At 36.7% G+C, this 19,464-nt stretch overlaps 1 protein-coding gene across 2 annotated transcripts in view; it reads left to right on the forward strand.

Annotated features, from left to right (window-relative positions):
- Nucleotides 1-18,946, forward strand: part of fgf14 (fibroblast growth factor 14) — a 154,269-nt gene extending 135,323 nt beyond the window's left edge. For both annotated transcript variants that reach the window (XM_015385981.1, XM_015385982.1), the window contains exons 4-5: nt 14,204-14,402; nt 16,093-18,946. In XM_015385981.1, coding sequence (XP_015241467.1) covers nt 14,204-14,402; nt 16,093-16,235 — 342 coding nt within the window. In that variant the 3' untranslated portion in view covers nt 16,236-18,946. The remainder of the gene's footprint in view (nt 1-14,203; nt 14,403-16,092) is intronic.
- The last annotated feature ends 518 nt before the right edge of the window (nt 18,947-19,464 follow it).

Genomic DNA, 19,464 nt, shown 5'->3' on the forward strand with positions numbered 1-19,464 from the left:
CACTACAATATTACTTTAAGCGTTTATATTGTCTAAGTCATTAAATATTATAACACACAATGTTTAATCTAAAACCTCCTTAGTTAACATCAAGAAGAGGTAGAGAAAAAAGTCCATAACTTCTCCCAGTTATTCCATCAGCATTGCGCTATATTTTTGACTGAGAGGAGTACTCATGGTTAGAAAAAATGTCCAAAGGGGTACACAAGTCAAAAAAGGTTGTGAAACACTGCTTTACAGCACACATCTAGAACTAAATCTCATTCACTCATGCTAAGACATTCACTCCTGCCTCTCTTTATTTTATATTTATGTGAATAAATGCTGCTATTCCTCCCAAACAACAATGTGTAGTTTTCTTTCAAATTATCCTCTAAATTGCAGTACATGTTCTGTAGTGTTCCAGCACAGTTTCCTTCATCTCCAGACTATCCAGCTTGACATTGTAACATTGGTTGCAGGTAGGGCCAATATATCTCTCAGTGGTTCCTGATTTTTGAACAGACTTGAGCATCTCCAGGGTACCGTTCCATCTGGGTGACACGTCTGTGCAAGTGTCTCTTTTGAAAATGTGTGTTTTCCTGCTGTTCCAGTTCCACTGCATGTACTGCGTTTTACATTGCCAGCAATCTTTTTTTCATTTGGCTGTCATGCTGTTGAACTGACTGCTCTTTAGAGACGCTGTGATGGCTCAATAGGGGTTATGCATTGCACAAGGTGTGCCATAAGTAGCTGCCTGACAGTAGTGATCATGTTGTGTACACTGTCAATTGCTTTCTTGCCTCAACTCCTTCTATCAAGCCTGCAGCTTGAAATTCGGACTATTACTACAACTTCCATTAAGTTGAGCTTGAAGCTGTTGTCCTGTTAGCCACCTTTGTTGACTCTCTGAAACTTGTTCTCTGATTCAGTTGTGTTCAGTCGTTTGAGTCTGGCACACCTCTTCCTATTGGTTTTCCCCAGTTTCTGAGTGCATTTTTTTGGCAGAGAAAATGTTACATACTGTAACATTGTCCTTCTTTACAATTTCTTTGTATAAAAGATTGCAAGTTTGAGTTGCTATGGTGGTCAATAATAATTGAACTTTATTGATTTCACATTGGAGAAATTTCCCTCTGCACTTAACTTATCCCCTTGGGGAGCAGTGGGCTGCCATCGTGGGGCGCCCAGGGAGAAGTGTGGGGTTAAGGGTCTTGCTCAGAGACCCAAAGTGGCAGTCATTGGGAGTGGGGCTCGAACTCAGAACCTCAGACTTCCAAGCTCTATGCCTTACCACTAGGCCACCATCTCTCTTCCATTAGTAATTGCCATTTTTCTCGCCCTTTTAGTGGCTTACTGTAGTATAAGTCTATTCAGCTAATGCTCATGATACGCTGACCAACAGGTGTAAATGCCCAGTTTGTGAATAACGAGCTGCAAAAACGTGTGAAGCAAACTTCAAAACAATATCATAATTTACATTTTTATAATTTTTTTATATTATTTATCAGTAATTATTTAAATTTCCATGTAATTTACTGGCAGCTATTTTTTTCTGTCTGTAATTGAAGAGAAGGTAAACTTTAGTTCACAACTGTATATCAGTAACGTTCTGGTGTAATACTGTTTGCTCTTTATTCGACTCCCTCTAGTGGTCTGGAGCACTTCAATTTTGAGGATCAAGTGTTCTACTGTTTTTACTATTTCAATCTATTTTGTTTTTCTGTGATTGGAGCATTTATTGTTACTTGCAGCTTTTTGTTTGTGGCTTCTGTATTTTTGTTTGTATTTGTTAGGTTAATTGTTGAAAGGTTTTTGCTTCTTACAGCTTTTTTTTATTTTAGTTGTTTTTTGTGTTTGCTTGATTTGGACTTTGAATCATATGTGTCTTTAGCTCATATCCTAATTTGCTGCTTGTTAGCACAGTTTTTACGCTGACAGAGGGAGTTGTAAGCAATCCACAGAAGTTGGAATTTCTGCAGGAATCAGTAGCACCAGCTTTTGAGGGTTGATCAGCCTTACTGCACAACAGTTTTTAATTGTTAAACCATCTTGTACTGTATGTCACGATCAAGGCATTTTGTATAGAGCATTTCTAAAATATACATTATTTTTCAGTTTGATGTGACCTTGCTTTTTTTTTTTAACCCAAACCTAGTACTGCATTTGCACCATGTTACATTTTTATCTGCATGCACCTAACCCCCACTCTCCCTTTCCACCCACTCAGTGCAAAAGTGTCACAAAAGATGAAAGAGCTAACAATGCATGTGTGCCAGACAAAATTGCACCTGTTTTTTCTCTGCCTTTGCTTCTATGAAAATACAACCTGTTATCCCTGAGCAAGTTAAGGGATTAATATTTAATTGAAATCTTTTTTCTTTTCCTTTTTTTAATTAAACTATAATTTGACTTTGGACTTTAGAACAATAGTTTGGCTGAGACAAATTTCTGACATCAAGATAAATTGCTCAGTAGATTACTGTAGAATCATTATTTGATGAGATGAAACTAAAGAAGAACAACAAAAAATACAAACATGAAACAATTTATCAGACCTTGGTAATAAATGCAATTCTCAGGCCATGATTTTCTTTATTAGGGAGAACAAATCTGAACCAGTATGGCCCTGCCTCCATATATAATCCTGAATCAATTGTCATTAACCACATATTCTGGAGGGTAAGTTCAATTTTAATTGCCACAACCAGGTCTGTTACTGGCTTTTTCACTAGACAGACACAGACTTACAGTAAGTGTGTTTATATTTGTGTGCTTGGTCCTTTAAGAGTTTGCAGAGACTGTGTGGGTGGGCATGGTGCTTGTCTAACATATTGGTAGGACATAGTTGGAGCACGTAGCAGCACTATTGACTATTGGCTTATTTAACAAGAGATGACTGGCCAATCTAATCAAATATCTGGCTGTCTTGACATAAATTGGGCATCATTTTATAGATCGACATTTGCAAAATAGACAAAACACACACAATTAACACTCTGCTCATGCAGGAATGGGGAGTAAAACTGTTTTTGTCAGAAAGTGTTCCATTAGAATATAAATTACTTTGTTGATGATCAGCAATGTTTTGCATTGATTTAAGCGAAATCCTTTCAAAAAAAGAGATGTGTATATTAATCTTAGTGAGCATTATATGGCATTTGCATATCCTCCTGGATGTCAGCCTATTCTTCCCCTGTAATAAGAGTTTGGAGAACATTAACAGATTTTATATATTTTTTTTTACCATCTATTTGTTTTAATGACATTTCATTTCTCCTAGTCAAGCTGCAGGGTTGCAGGGCTCACTAAGATAAACCTCAATAGCTATAGGTCATTAGACACTACAGGATCATCCTTTTGAAAGCACTTTTTAGGGAGAGAGTGGGTACATAAAGGGGCAAGTGATGGGTTTGTGATGAGCCAAGGGAAATGTACTGGTTCACTGTTAATGGGTCTTTGCCTTTGGGGAAACATTGCTGAAAGAGTAATTGCTTCTGAAGCACAGATATTTGGGTTTAGATTTATTGAAAGGAAGACAAAATTCCAAAAGAAAAACAAATATCTACAACAGTCAAGTACAAAGACTGTTTACATAGAAATATAATAGATAATAGAAGTAGGCACAGTAGTAACCATTCAAAATTTCCCCACTTTCCTTAATGGGCCCTTGGCTGGTCCTTGGCTAGTCCTCTACAATTTCTTTTTAAACATAAATTTTTGTACTAAAATATTCTTTCTTTCATGATTTGTGCACATTAAGATCTAAAGAGAAGCAACATCTCCTGGTCAGACCCTGTAATTCAGTGAAAGGGTGGAGTCAAGTAAAACAAATGCACGCCCATGAGAAGGCAAGTGTCTGGAAGTTGGACGGGATTTTGCTGTGGGTCGCAGGGGAGTAGGCTGCCATACAGCTGCCGTTTGACTGGGAAGGGCCATTTTGAATGGCTGCCACTGTAGAACTATAACCTTAATTTTAACCACATCGATTATCAGGAAGAAAAAAATGCAGATTACAATAAATAAGGGAAGTAAAACAATTTGAAGTTCAGGGAAATCAGCTTTTAGTTTGACATCAACAACATAGTGAACAATTCAATTATTGGTCCTACTGTTAGTGATCTAAATACATAATCAATATTGGGGCCAGTATCCAATTATCTAGTCTAGTATTACTGGTATCTAGATATCAGTAATATCAGTCCATCTCTACATCTCAACATGCATTCTTGCAGTTCAGGTAAAGTTGGAAAGAGAGAGTAATGTCTTTAGTTGGTAAATTATACAGCAGGTGAAGTGACATGATGCAAAAACACCTGCTAATGTTTAATTTTCAATTGATTAATTAACAAAAATGGTTGCTAACTAAATTCTAAATAATTTTTAATGAACGCAACTCAACTTTATTTCTAAAGCATTTTAAAACAACCAAAGCTGCCAAAAAGTGCTTTAGATGTAAAGTTACAAGTATATAAAGGCAACATAGAAGTTTAAAGGTATAAAACAAAAAAGACACAAAAATAATTAAAACATAAAAAACAAAAAAAACAAATGCAAAAACAAAAACAGTTTCATGCTGTGTTAAAAGCCAAATAATAAAAATAGGTTTTAAGACAACTTTTAAAAATAGAAGAGGGTTGTCTAATGGTGAAGGGGAGCCCATTCCATAATTTTGGAGAAGCAAAAACTGCTGAATAAGCTTTATCCCCTTTGAGCTTTTGTTTGGACCTCTGTAACTCCAGGAGCAGCAGGTCAGCTGATCTTAGGCACCGAGTGGAACCATAGGGGTGTAGAATCTCAAAGAGGTACAGTAGAAAGGGACCAAGCCATATTCAGACTTGAGCACAAATAAAAGAATCTTAAAATGAACTCTAAAATGCACGGGCAGCCAATGGAGGGAGGCCACGATGGGATTTATGTACTCCCTCTCACAGTTAAAAGGCATGCTGCTGCGTTTTGCACTAACTGAAAACGTGCAAGGGAAGACTTGCTCACCTAAAAATGCGATACAGTAATCCAGCCGAGATGTAACAAAGGCATCGATTACTGTTTCAAAGGGATGCTGTGCAGGAAAAGTTTTGACCTTGGCCAGCTGTCTGATGTGATACAAGCTGGACTTTACTACAGAGTTGATTTGCAAATTTAAAATCACTGCCCATCTTAAAACCCACTTTTGAGATGATATTCTTTTTCTCGTAAAGATATAAAAACTTCTGAGCCCTTTTACTTTTTAATAGATAAATATATCTGATTATAATCAGCATAAATGATAACAGATGCCACACCTTTTTAGAAAGGAACCCAAGTGGCAACAGGTACAATGAAAAGAGAAGGGGTCCTAACACTGAACCCTCTGGAACCCCATGAGGAAAAGCAGAAGAGAAGAATTCGTAGTTTCCAAGGCTCATGCTCAGTACCACAAAAGCAAACAAGGTGGTTCAACTGAGACATTAGAGTGTTGTAGTCCACAGTGTCAGAGGCTGCTGCCAAAAATAACAGGACAAGAATAACGTGGTCACCAGAGTCATTTGCCAAGAGGATGTCGTTAAAACTCTTACCAAAGCTGACTAAGTGCTGTGCAGAGATTTAAAAGCGGACTGAAACACCTCCAAGACACCACGTTCATTTAAAAAAGACTTGAGCTGATTGTAAACAACTTTTTCTAAGATTTTACAAATAAAAGGCAGCTTAGAGATGGGCCTGAGGTTTGCTGGCACACTACCATCAAGGCCTTTTTTTTTTTTTTTTAAGTAGGGGCTGGAACAGCATGTTTAAAGCTCAAATGTACAACTTCAGAGTGAATACTACTGTTCATAATGTCTAAAACTAACTTCCCTATAACAGAGAAAACTGATTTCAAGAAACATGGGGGGGAGCATCATGGGGAGACATTTTATTATGACCAATCATATCTAAATATTATTGTGATATTAGCTCAAACTCATCCAGAGCTGCAGAACAAAGAATACATCTGATTTGTTTTTTGTTTACTAAATTGAGACTCAATGAAAAGTTTAAAGCTGAAGCTTTTCCATGAAGTTTTTGTTCAATCTCCTGCCCAGAAATCTCCTGTAAAGTCCCTTGAGATGTCTGAAGTTATATAAAGAAACTGAATTGAATTGAATTGAACTGAATGGAATTGAAATGAACTGAATTGCAACAACAAAAGCTAAGGACACCACCTGGAGAAGTAAGCTCATGGCTCATGATTTTTCCAAATTGGGAAGAACAGAGATTTTTGAAATAGTTTTAGATTAACAAATACTAAAAGTGGTAGTGTTCTCTCTCTGCTAACTTTATAAAGACTATAAAGCAGAAGAACCTCAATTTATGAAATAGTTAATTTCGATTGTAGCAAAAAACAAAACAAAAAAGAATAAAGCAATATCAAGACCTTCCCAAAGTATTTCTAAAAATGCTTTAATCTTGTCTCATTTTAATATGTATAACGTCAACCCCAGTATATTATTTACTCATTTTTTTAGTATAAATAATCAATATTATTAATCTTGATAATATTATTCTAACTCTATCAACTGATATGGAGAATTGTTTAAGATTATTATTAATTGCCTCAGTTCTGTCAGTTTCTACCAAGAAAGCTTTGGCTTAAATGTAGTTTTCCACCATCAGTGTCTGAATGTTTGCATGAACGACCTTAGACTCCATAAAGAGCCAATATAAGCACATGTCATTTAGTATTTAGCATACAGAAATTGTAACTTTAATTAAGGTTACCATATTGAGATAATTTCTACCATTCAATCAGTTATTTCCACACATGTAGTATTTATAACTTGCATTTTAAATATACTTCTGCATTTCAAAGTAACATCTGTTTCTAATACTGCCATCTGGATTTAGGTCAATCATAATTTAAAGCATAAAGTCTTACTTTAATCTGAGTTCAAAGAAATAATTCTCACTTTTAGGGCGACCCTTTCTCCTTCCCTGAGTAGAATAATCAGACAGCTCTGCTGAGGCTTCCATTGTCTGCACACTCTGTCTACGTGACTTTTATACATATGAGAATGGGAAAGCATTGTCGATGTTGCCCAGCTCCCTACAGGTTGACCTTTTTTCTATGGATTAATAGGTTTTTTGCTTCCAGCATTAATAAACAATTTCTTGGTTTCCACATTAGGGAAATGAGCTCCCTCACCCCACTCCTCATCATCATCCCTGTCCTAATCTTGAAATAGTTTTCAGTGTCTCTTTACAATTTTTTTGCGCAGATTTAGTATCTTTATGACTGTATGTGATCTGCTTTCTACTACTGTTTTACTATAGGCAATTTCCAACTGTATTTGCCTCTGTTTCTTTTGATTATTATTCCTGTTATTGTTTTCCAAAGAGTATTTTCCCCTGGCCACATCACCAGTCAGCCCTTTTATTTATCTATTTTTATTAATCAAGTTCCTCTGGTTTGCTGTGGTTTGCTCTTCATTACCATCTCTGTCTTTTTGCTGTGCTGATAATGAAGGGCTGAGCAGTTTTGGACCTCACGCTGTCTGTGGCCAAGGTCAATTATGGCCTTTCCATTCAGAGCATGGCCAATCACATGCTAAGGAGCCACTGATGTGGAGCGCCAGGCAGGGGAGATTGAGCGGGTAGAAAATCAACCATTTGGTGCCTCAGAAATGATTCGATTTTCCGCTGTTGTGAAAGGTTGTGCTCTGTCTCAGCCTCCTTCATTTTGTTTTCCTTGAGTGTCACCCGCATTTTCCAAAATAACAGAATTATACAGGACACAGCTGTGAATTTAAACTGAATAAAACTTAGTTTCCATTTTCAAGTCCACCATAGAAAAACAATAAGTTCAACTGTTTCTGATGTTTTTAAAAGCAGAATTAAAGCCAAAAGCAAAAATATGTTTGTATTTGCAAAAAATCTCAGGGATGCTCTAAGTGAAAGCAAATGCTATCATTGTCTTACATGCTCTATAAAGGTTGCATTTTCAAAAACTCTGTAAAGATTTCTAATAACTGTAGTTTCCATCCCTTTTTGTTGTAACAGAAAAAAAAGATTTTTAAAAGTATAAATTGACCTTCTATTAAAGACTAATCACCTACTATGGCCTTACTAATTTCCATGCTAGTAGCTGCCTCTAGTTGCTTACAAACAATAGTAAATTATGACGTCTTTTTAGTTTACCTTATTTCAATTCTATGTTTTATACTCTGTTCTTTTTCCTAAATTGTTAGTAAAGTGAAGTGTTTTTTTCATTTTTACTATGTCATGTACATGTAAACAGAGGTATGATATTGGTCATATGGGAAATGAGTAAACAAGAGGCCCATTTCCCAAAGCAGGTTTAAAAAATTCTGACTAAAATCCTCAACCCTGAATGATCCAGCCTAAGTTTGGAAACTCAGAGTTTTTCTTTACACAACAACTGCTGTGAATTAGTCTAACCACCTCGGATTAGGTCAACTCAGAGGTTGTGCGTGTGCGTAACAGGTATAAAAAGCCATTATCAGTGGAGCCCCGATTTCGGTGAGTCACCATGACAACAGGCAAAAGGAAGCGTCTATTTCACACCTCTGAAACTAGAGATTTTGATGCAATATAAAAAAGTATTGCGGAATGTATTTAAAAGACAGAGCAACAGTGCCACAGGTACAAAGAAGAGGCAGATGGAGTCGGAGAATATTGAGTTCATGCCTACGTTTATATGTAGTCTGGTATGGCAGGCTGTTTTGACATTTATTAAAAGCACTCTCCTCTCCTTTGTTCCATTTGTAAATCAATAAAATAAGATTCTCTCCGTTCAAAATCACACTCCTAGTCAGAATTATGATAATACATTTTCCAAATTACATATTTGAAAGCAGGAAGTGAATTTCAGGAAGCAAAAAATAAAATTGTTCCAGTAAGAATTAAGTTTTATATATCTAGAAATGTTTACACATTATAAGTGGCCGACATTCATCAGCTTGCCTGATTATGTATTTATATCTAAAATACATTTCCTCATAATCAAATTGCTTATTTAAGTGTAATCACCTGGCAGCAGGTGAAGGGTAAAAACATTGTTCAAGCAGGTAGGACCTGTCCATCATCTCATGAGGTTTCTCCTTATTTAGATTTTTGTCTTACATTACATAATAAGTATAAGTAGTCGCATAGAAGGGCTTCAGATTGTGCCTCCTACCTATCAGTAGGATTAATAGGTGATTATCACTGAATAAATCCTAATCTTAAAGTAATTCTTTTTTCCTGCAGAATTAATTAGTCTATTTACGGTATGGTATGTGGTATGTGTAATCCGAAAATGATTTCAGTAGTTCATCATGTAAGATAAAATATAAAAAAATATCGGCAAGTTGCTCATATTAAACAAAAATAACATCTTATATTCCGTCAACTGAGTTGTTTTTAATCACTACATTTCTGTGTGACTGAACCGTCTGCATTTCATTCGAAGTAAAGCTTTAAAACGCAGTTAAAAAATAGGTACATTCAAGGCTGTGTGATATGACCTAATCTTAAAATCAAGATAAATTGGGCGGTTTTAACTCAATAACGAAAAATGCTCCGACTCCTCTACCTAAAGATAATGGCATTAGCAGGAAAAGTATTTACCAAATCACATTGCATATTACCTTCTATTGAATATTAACGTCTTACAACAGTTCAAGTTTAAACATTCAAAAATGTCTCAATAAACACGGAAAAAAAAATCAGCTCTCTTGTAAATATTTTAGCAAAAGGTAATGGAGCCTTTTGCACATCTTTGAAATCAACAGGTTGGTTGTGCTGCAGGTGGTGGAAGAGGTTGAATTTTTTACTTTGCAGAATGTTCTGCATGGGGCACAATAAGTGCAGAGTGCAGAAATTCTTTCCAGGTTCAGAAAGTACTAAATAAACACTCTGAACACAATTGTTGGTTGATATTGTTGAATTTCCCTATTAACAAATGGTTTAAGGGGTCTTTTTTGTTGTTGTTCCTCAGATTTTTTGCACATATATTAACAATGATTCTGTTTCCTAAAGAAAATGTTCCAAACCAGCAAGGCCTTAGTATGTAATAAGGCCCGTTTTAAACAAACATTATTTAATTGTGGCTACTGTTTAAAATATTTGAATTAATATTCATTACTCTTAGACCTCAAACCTTCCAAACTGTTTTAATGAACTCTGCCTCAAAAACTGTGTTTACTTTGTCACCACACCCAGAGGTGTGCAGGCTTATCTAAAAAAATAAAGTAAAATGTCTGAAGGAAAAGCCGTCTATTTGTTGCAACACGCCACTAGCAAAATGAAAACACAATCAGTAAATAACGCATCTGATGTTTGCTGCCTTCACCACTCTGAGCTACAAATAAAGCTGATTACGGTGGTCTTCTCATTTTACAAACAAGCCACCTCCACATGTTCAGCCCCCATAAACACACCAAAAAAAAAACAACAAAAACCTATGCTAATGTGAAGGCATTTGATTAGCAACAATTATGGCCTTGGCACTGGCTTGTACTGTATGATTACTTCTACTCAAGGCTGTTTTGTATGTGTTATATAAGTAATCACAGTCAGCTAAGCCTGGCTGTCACCTGAATTATGCAGCCTATTACATACCCTGAGATGGGTTTCAGCTCTCCTTATTTGGAAAAGATGTTGGTGATAACAATTTATAGTAGTCCATGAAAATAGAGTTTTCTGATTTGCTTAAATTAGTCATCACAAATCCTTCTCAAATTTTCTTTGATTTCATTTTCATTAATAGGTAAATATTATTATTTTTTCTTTAATGAAGCTCATTCGAACCTCCTTTTTACCCCTTTTCGTTTCTCGTGAGGATACACACAAGTTTGACTTGTGTGTCTGCAGGTTGATGCGCTCTGCATTTTTATTAAAAAGGCATGCTTTGATTGGTCGCAGCTAGAACTGAGTGGAATGAGTTCTAGCCCAGCTTTACACGTGTTGATACGCTCCAATACAATAACAAAATGTCAGCAATGGCACAGATATTGAGAGACGAGCCTAACCAGCTCGAGTCTTTCGGATTTGAGCCATTCATGTTTGATTCAGAGTTGGAATCAAGAAGTGAAAAGGCAGACTGTGGAATCTGGATCTTCCATACACTAGTGGGAAATTACTACACTTAAGCCCCATATGTGGTAGCGGTCTTTTGCCCAAACACACCCACTCACACAGAAAAACACATAGAGCACTTTAAAAACATCAACAAAGCCAAGCAAGAAAGTTATCATTACATGATTGAAATCTGTATATCAGATCCAGATGTAATGTTAGTAACATTAGCAGCTTTTGTGGCGTTTTTTTTACCTGTGATTTACACACACACACACACACACAGAAAAAGATGAAGCAACAACACTTACCAACTGAGTCTCTGAGCAAGCAAAGTAAGAAGGTGCATGGTTTTAATTTCTTCTTTTCAAATTTTAAAAAGTGTGCTGTTAATGTATTCAGCCCTTTAAATCAAAGTTTAGTAGAATCACATTTTGCTTAAATTTTTGGAACACATCCTTACCTGGTTCATTGGTCTAGAAAAACTCAGCAAGACTAGTTTCTCACTCCAGTCAAATCCATGAATATGATTTATCTAAACCATTTCATTGGATGTTTGGCCATAAGATTAGGGTTGTTGTCTGGCTATGAGATGAATGTCTGTCTTAGTCTTAAATCTTTTCCAGTCTCTAAGAGTTTTTCCTCTAGGAAGTTCCTCCATCTTTCTGCCAACAGGACATTAATAGATCCATTATGTTACCAACACCAAACTCTCCATTAGGCATAATGTGTTTTACATAAACCTAGTGAGTTTCAGATGGGGCTTGTGTCCTCAAATTGATAATATGTAGGGTTAGCTGTTCTCCTCAAAGGGGCTAAATACAAATATATGCCACGTTTGCCCTGTGCTTTAACTGCAAAAAACAAAAAAAAACAAAAAACGTCTATAGATATTTTTAATCTTGTACTATCTGTGGGACTCTGGAACTTTCTATCAATGAACTGGTATTAGTTCTGTATCTAATCCTAACATTTTCAGCTACAATAGTAGATTTGTATTTATCTTGTGTAAGGAAATCACTCAGCAGACAGCACAAAGTGTGAATCATTATCACAATGCATACACTTCAACTGATCACAGGTCTGACCCTTCAGTTCCTTCTGTAGCTGCTTTGACTCTTTTCAGCTGGAAGGGAGCATGCTCCTTCTCTGGAGTTTTCCAACATGTCAGCTGTTGCTGTCGCTTTGCATTATACATTTGAGCCCTCCACTCAAAGATGCCCACACGTCCTCAAGCAAGGATAGGGAGGACACTCAGAATATAGATGGGTGCTTCCTGGGTTCATTAATGTCGCCTGAGATGTCTCCTTACTTTTTCTTGCTCAGCTCTTCTGTCAGCGGAATACTGTCTAAAGAAATAGCACTGACAGGAGTAATTAGACAACAATTATAAGAGCTTGTGTCCAAGGTTTAATTTGGTCGGAAGCAACGTGTATGTTTCATCTTTTGTTAGACACTTTCTTTTGGCTCGTTTTTCAATGCTTGAATAATATCTTTCCTGGATATGCCGCATTATAGCATAGTTATTATTTTGTTTTCTTTTTTTGGGCCTTTTTTTTATGTTTTCTTTGTTTGATTCTGTTGTCTTGCTGCCAAACAAATAATACTCCAAGGACAATTTGAGTTAAGTTTAGTATTCATAGTCAGCATTTGGAAAGCAAGTATGTTATTTGTAGATTAAACAATTTATGCTTTGCCAAACCATACTTTTACCTTTTGCATGTATTTATACATTCCGAGAGATGCTATGAATGCTCTAACCCTTTTGTGGAAGACTGACTTAAAATGTTGGCGATTAAATCAATTCAATTTTTTTTTTTTTTTACTGAACTTGAATGGTATCTAAAAGTAAATGAATTAAAGCAAACACGCTCAAAAAGGGTTAATTAATTTAAAGTGCAGACAACAAAGTTGACAGATAATGAATCAGAATTTATGTCAGTCCAGCTACACATAAGAACAGCTTATTGTTTTCCATAGAAGGGGAATTTTCTCAAATCTTTATTTAAAACTCTCTTCAAACTTAACAAAGATGTAAAGATTTGTTTATTTTTTACTCCAACATTGATTATGGCCCTATCATATGCATCTGTTAATAATGTTTTCCAGTAAGACGTTTCATCAAAATGAATAGAATGTGGTGGAATTTTATAAGATTGCCATGTGAAGCGCACGTGAATTTATTTGGTTTACAGTACAAAGATCTCTCAGCAGAAGCACATCAGAGGAAAGCAAATGTACTTGTATTGCACATAACCTTAATCTTTCAAAGTGCTATACATGAACAAAAAAAAAAAATGCATTGCAATGCATGCAAGTTTCACAGAAACAGTTTTATAAGTGTAAGGTCTTTGTTAATATTATCCAGTTTGAGGATTTTGACATGCATCAGGGAACTAAGAAACAACACTTGAAACTTTTGATTGTTAAAACTCTAGAAGCACATAGAAGAACATTTTTTAAGCAGTATGTCACTGGGATTTTTTTGGCCCAGTACAGTACGAAATAATCCCTGCAGATGTGCTGGACCTCTCCATTGTGATGAGTGCTCTATGATTAATTTACCCCAAATGAAAGGCTGTATTTTTAGCCTGGCAGTGTGGACAGCACAGAAATGCTTTTTTTTCTCCTTTCTGTCAAAGAAGAATTGGTAACAGCAGAGAAAAGATGTGGCGCCTCAGTGATCATTTGTCACTGCCCTGTCGAGGTGTGAAGGATGGAGTAATCACTAGGTTATTTCTCTCATTATTTCAACAAAGTTTAGTATTTTAAATTAAGTAGCTGACAGTTAAAATTAATTTGATACCAACAATCACCATTCTTTTTTTGTTCAAATAACCAAACGAAAAAAGTTTAAACTGCCAAGTTGACACTTCTGTGGGGAATTTTCCTCAGTGCTTGTTTCATGGATGTCAGTGCCTAACAATACACACTTTCTGCCTGGAGCAAGTGTTAAGTGGCAAGATTCTTGCTCTTACATCTGATGTCAAGGTTAAGGCCAAGGAGGAAATGAGAGTGGCATTTTACCAAAGATGATTCTAACAAGGAAGACTGGGCATTGCTCATTCTTTTTTTTTTTCCAGTTAAGCAGTGAATATTTACTTTGTTTCACAGGGAAAGGCCGTTTCTGTCCAATTTGAGCAAAAGTATTTATTTACCAGAAATGTGCTGCTTTTGCTTGTCTCTGCAGGAACTCTTTACAGCAGAATGCAAGTTCAAAGAGTCCGTGTTTGAAAACTACTACGTGATCTACTCATCCATGCTGTATAGACAACAGGAATCAGGGAGAGCGTGGTTTCTGGGGCTCAACAAAGAGGGCCAAGCCATGAAGGGGAACCGAGTGAAAAAAACAAAACCAGCTGCTCACTTCCTGCCCAAGCCATTAGAAGGTATGTAGGACCATGCAAATGAGTTCATGCCCTGTCAATTTAGCTACACGCTTTAAAACTTGTAGGGGGTCTAAAAATATTTAGAATGAGAAATTTCAAAAGGTGTTGCATATTTGTCTTTAGACATTAATGTCAAACTTAAGTATACCACCATTGTAATTTGAACACATCCATATTCTGGTAAAACATACTCTGGTGCATAGTTTTCACATGCTACAAGTTATCATGGTTACTTTTTCCTTCAATTCAGCTGGGGATTTTAAGACAAGGGGGTTGAGATGACAAAAAGGGGGTATCTCAAATAAAATGTTGCGAGTTATGTTTTAATAGCCAAAGCATCGTTGTTATGACTTTATAGTTTTTAATAATCATTATATTTTTCCTTATGGGCATGTATTAACAGTTTTTATGAAATGACCCTGTGTGATGCATAATATTAAAAAAATAACACAAAAAAGAACATGTCCAGGATTTTGTTTAACTCTAGAACCAATGTTTAAAACAGCTCTCCACTCACTCTGGCTGTGCTTAATCCATTTGCAAATAAAAGAAGGCTTTAATTTGCACAAGCACAGCTGGTTGAGAAAAATCTTATAAAGGCATGCAGCTGTATTTGTTATTTGTAGTGATCCAAGGGACTGAATGGAAATGCAAAACACAATCATCAGATTTTGTGCAGGTAAAATAAAAAAACAGTTTTTCTTTAAGATTATAATACTTCCTTTCATTCTCTCGCCAAAAGTCACTATAAAATACTTTGATGCTTGTGGGTGCAATGTGACAAATTTGGAGGAGTTTTTATTGCATTACCTATTAAATGCACTTCATCTCAGGCTTAAGTCGTTTGATTCTTAGAAAACCTTTTGGATTTTCAAATTTCCATTTAATATAACCTGAAAATGACCAATGCTTTTATTTACAATTATCTGCTTCAATCTCTTTTATTTGCACCTTGTATTGACAAACAGATATCTTAGAGGTCACTGTTGCCGCAAGGTTTGAACATTATGCAATTAAATGTGTAGTAAGGTACATTTCAATGCTTTGTTGCTACTAAGCATAGAATACTGAAAAATGCTGAGCATCAAAACATTTATGACCCTTGTGATATACAGAGACAGCTGTCGCACACAATAAGACTTTATGCAATACTTACCATAGGTACATCCACTATAAACCAAATGACTGCATTTGACATATATTTGTATCTGTGAGCTGATTTACTACACTGCTGCAGGAGGCACACGCTATAGGAGGCAGAAACAGCTCTGAGAGTGCTGCATGAAATGTTGATAGTCCTGCAGATGCCACCATCACTCTCATCAGCCATCGGCCCTGATTGCTGCCCATCATTCAAAACACAGAATCAAACTGAAGTGTCTTGTCTAAATAGTAATACAGCTGTGGTGTGCAAGCTCTAAAAAGGAAGGTGATAAAATGCAAAAGGATGTACTTGGATATAAAAATCATCCCTGATCAGGGAATAAATTAGTTGAATAAAAGCAAAAAACCCTTGTTTTATTGTATTGCATGTGTTAGCTTTCGACATAAGGATATTGCAACTTAAAGTGCAGGTCTTTCAAAAGTTTTTGATATATAATTAACATTTTTCTCAATTCAAGAGACAGAGAATGCAGGTTAACAGGTTCTGCTCTCTCTCTCTTTGCTTCCTTGATGTCTTCTCCTCCAGTTGCCATGTACAGAGAGCCATCGCTGCACGACGTCGGAGAGACGGTGCCCAAGGTGGCCGTGCCTCCTAGTAAAAGCACAAGTGAACCAGTGGTGATGAACGGAGGCAAACCTGTCAGCAAGCCCGACAAACCGGCCACATAGCCACACTTGACCAGTGTCCGGCGTGAGTGCATGTGCAGGAGGGGAGGAATGTAATGGAGGCAGGTCTTTTTTTTTTTTTTTTCTCCAGCTAGACTCCAAACCCTCCTTTTTTCCTGTGGATAACATCCAGCTGAGACTCCTTTCTTTTATTATCTTGCTCCTCCTCCTCCTCCCTTTCTCTGGCTATGTTGGCACAGACTGAATCTGGGATGGCTCAGTTTATCCAGCACAGGAGGAAAGAGGACTTCTGATCCTGTAATGCCTTTAGATCTCTTTAAAATTGTGAGAATTGAACTGAATGGCACGGGGTTCACACTGACACTTGATGCTATCTTTGTTGGAAGAACCTCCCTCTCTATAATGCCCTGTCGCAGCAGAGTCTAAGTACCTTCAGATCTATTTTCTATATCACAGTTCACCAGCTATGTTCTGGTATAGAGACTGTATAGACAGAGTTAATATTTGGACTGTTGTCCTATATTTTTTACAAGTATGTCCCCGTTTCCTTCTCTTTCTAATGCTGGTCACATACTTAAATTTTTTGTCAAAAGAAAACTAGAACATTTTTTGGAAGGGTAGTTGTATGATTTTTTTTCTAAGAAACACAGCAAACACAAAGTGAACTAGTTCACACTTGAAAGAGTCCAAATAAACCTTTTTTTTTTTTGTCTACAACATGCGTATACCTTAAAAGCAGTTCAAGAAAGTTTGAACAGCTTCTTTGTGGCGCATAAAAACACATTGGAGGCTGGCAGACAGCTTCTGTAATCATGGTTGATGAAGTGCTAATTACCGCCGCTGCAATCAATGTGAGGAGCTCCCTGAACACACACACACAAACACATACACCAACAAAAACATTTCTAAACAGATGTGCGTGTGGGTGGGTGGGAGAGCGCTGTAAGGAAATGGTGTATACATATCACTATCTGTGTCCCACCAGCGGTTTAGCCCGCCTTCTCTGGTGAATCAAGAAAAAGGGGGGGAAATAAAACCTGAAGTCTATTTTTCTTTAATCTTATTTCAGAGCGTGGGCTCTAGGAAATATCTCTAGGCCTTGTAGGCCTCTGTTCCTCACTCACCGACTTCTTTGGACATTGAAGCAAGGCTTTGTGGCTTCGACCCAGATGGTCTTTAACTGCAGCAAATGGCAGCCATCTTATGGCAGCGTCTACTTAAAGCAAACAAAACAACATGGCTGAAATCCAATAGGTGTTATTTATATGTGCTGCATCCCTATTTGGTTCACCAATCTAAAGCATGGACAAGGTTACTATTGTTCCCATTTTGCAGCAGTTATACAACAGAAGGCTTATAATGTATCTGTGGCTCTGTATAAAACCTAGGGAAAATGACTTATAAAAATCATAACTTTTTAAAGGACTAAATTATATATTATTATTATTATTGTAAAAGGATTTGTCTCCTAGCTCAGCATGCAGAGTCCAGTACTGATCATCTCGGCCTATCACGTGCCTGTTTGGACCTTGATTCCCGGCATGCAAAAACAAGATCCCAGTACCCACTGGGCCAAAGGTGCCTCACTCACCCCATAGATCCATGTAGAGGATGCGTAGCATTATCCATCAAAAAAACAACACTCAGATATGGTCATTCTGAAAAAAACCAAAGCACTTTTTTTCATCCCCAGAAAAACTTAGTCTCGATGATTACAAATCGAAAAAACTAAATAAATCTGACCCGTTCTCAGATTTAATCCATCAAAGCTTTCACTGTGACAGCATTTGTTACTCGTTTGAAAGAATCAACTGTCCTCAGACCCCAGGTGGTCTTGGCTGATGTCACTTTTTTGAGACGGATGTGCGTATAACCTAAATGAATCACATGCATGTATTTTCTACCAGGAACAAGGTATGGGCATTGTTCCTCCCTCTCTACGAGCAGGGGGGGGCACTAAAAGGAGCTTGAATGGGCATGTTGCAGGCTTTAGCACGCTGATGACTAATCTGAAGGTAATCCACTGCACTTTGATTTGCATTTTCATAATGACTGTTAGTGGATTTGTTTATTTGAATTCTTTATTCTTGCTTTACTCATTTTTTTTTTATAGAATTTAACATGGTAAGAATTTGGATAGAAGTAGATAGTTTACTGCTGTATGCTGCTAAAAAGTGCAACTTCATTACAGAATTGTTATGGTTAACATACTAATCTGTTTTTATTTGGGTTATACATATTCAGTTTGTGATGACTAAAGCACATTATGTATGGTTTAGAGACATTTATATATTAGTTAAAAGCAGTTGATAAAATAACGAATGGTAGGCTTACACACACCTACACGCACAGGAGCTGCAAACCACTTAAGATGTGTGCAGGGCAAGGGCAGGTTTTGCCCTTTGTACACCCTGTCATCCTCTAGTTCCACAAACTCTACATGCTGGGCTGGTTATATGCTCTGGCCATGCGATCCAGAAAACTGGTTCTTTCAAGGCTGAAATAACGCTTCATAAGGACTAGTGTGTACATGTACATCTCTGTTGTTTTTTTGTTTTTTTTCCCTTGTTTTTTGTGTATAAATTGTTTGTGCCGTTGCTTCCAGATCCCAACTGGTTTTGCTTTGTTATCCCCGTATTCAATTTATTTAAGATGAATATCCTTGAAATTCTATTTGCAATCAGAGCATATTCAAACCCTCTAAAAGTGATTGCACTAATATAGGTGAATAATGTACATTAAACTAAAATATTTATTAAAACTGATTTGATTTGTGTTGATGACAGAAGACAGAAGCCTGTTCCTGTGCACATCAGACATTTTACTGGTCCAGATGGTTTCATCTGTCCACTGATGTCCAAACATGGTCCTCTTATCCAATTTTCCCCCATCGTATTCCAAATGATTAAAGATGATTGTTTTGATCCAGAAGTCTTTGTTTATTATGTTCTTTTCCTATAAGTTTCATAAAAGCATTTGTCGCATCCTTTAAAAGATAGATGTCTTGATTTCAAACAGGCATTATCTTACAGTAGTTGTCCTGACTAAATTGGTTTGTTTTCTAATGTTTGGCTAGCTCTACCACAGAAATGGTAGAAAGCCAAACATTAGAATGGCATCACACAGAAGCAAATAAAACTCTTATACCCCAGGACCCTCAGGTGTGATAAAATAATCCCCTCTTCCAGTTTATATAGAAGCCCCTTTGTCTTTCGCATGATTGTAACTCATCATGCATACTTTCATCCGGTTGATATATGCATCATTACTG

The sequence above is a fragment of the Cyprinodon variegatus genome, unplaced genomic scaffold (assembly GCF_000732505.1).
Source record: "Cyprinodon variegatus isolate N-32 unplaced genomic scaffold, C_variegatus-1.0 Scaffold353, whole genome shotgun sequence".
Classification (NCBI taxonomy): domain Eukaryota; kingdom Metazoa; phylum Chordata; class Actinopteri; order Cyprinodontiformes; family Cyprinodontidae; genus Cyprinodon; species Cyprinodon variegatus.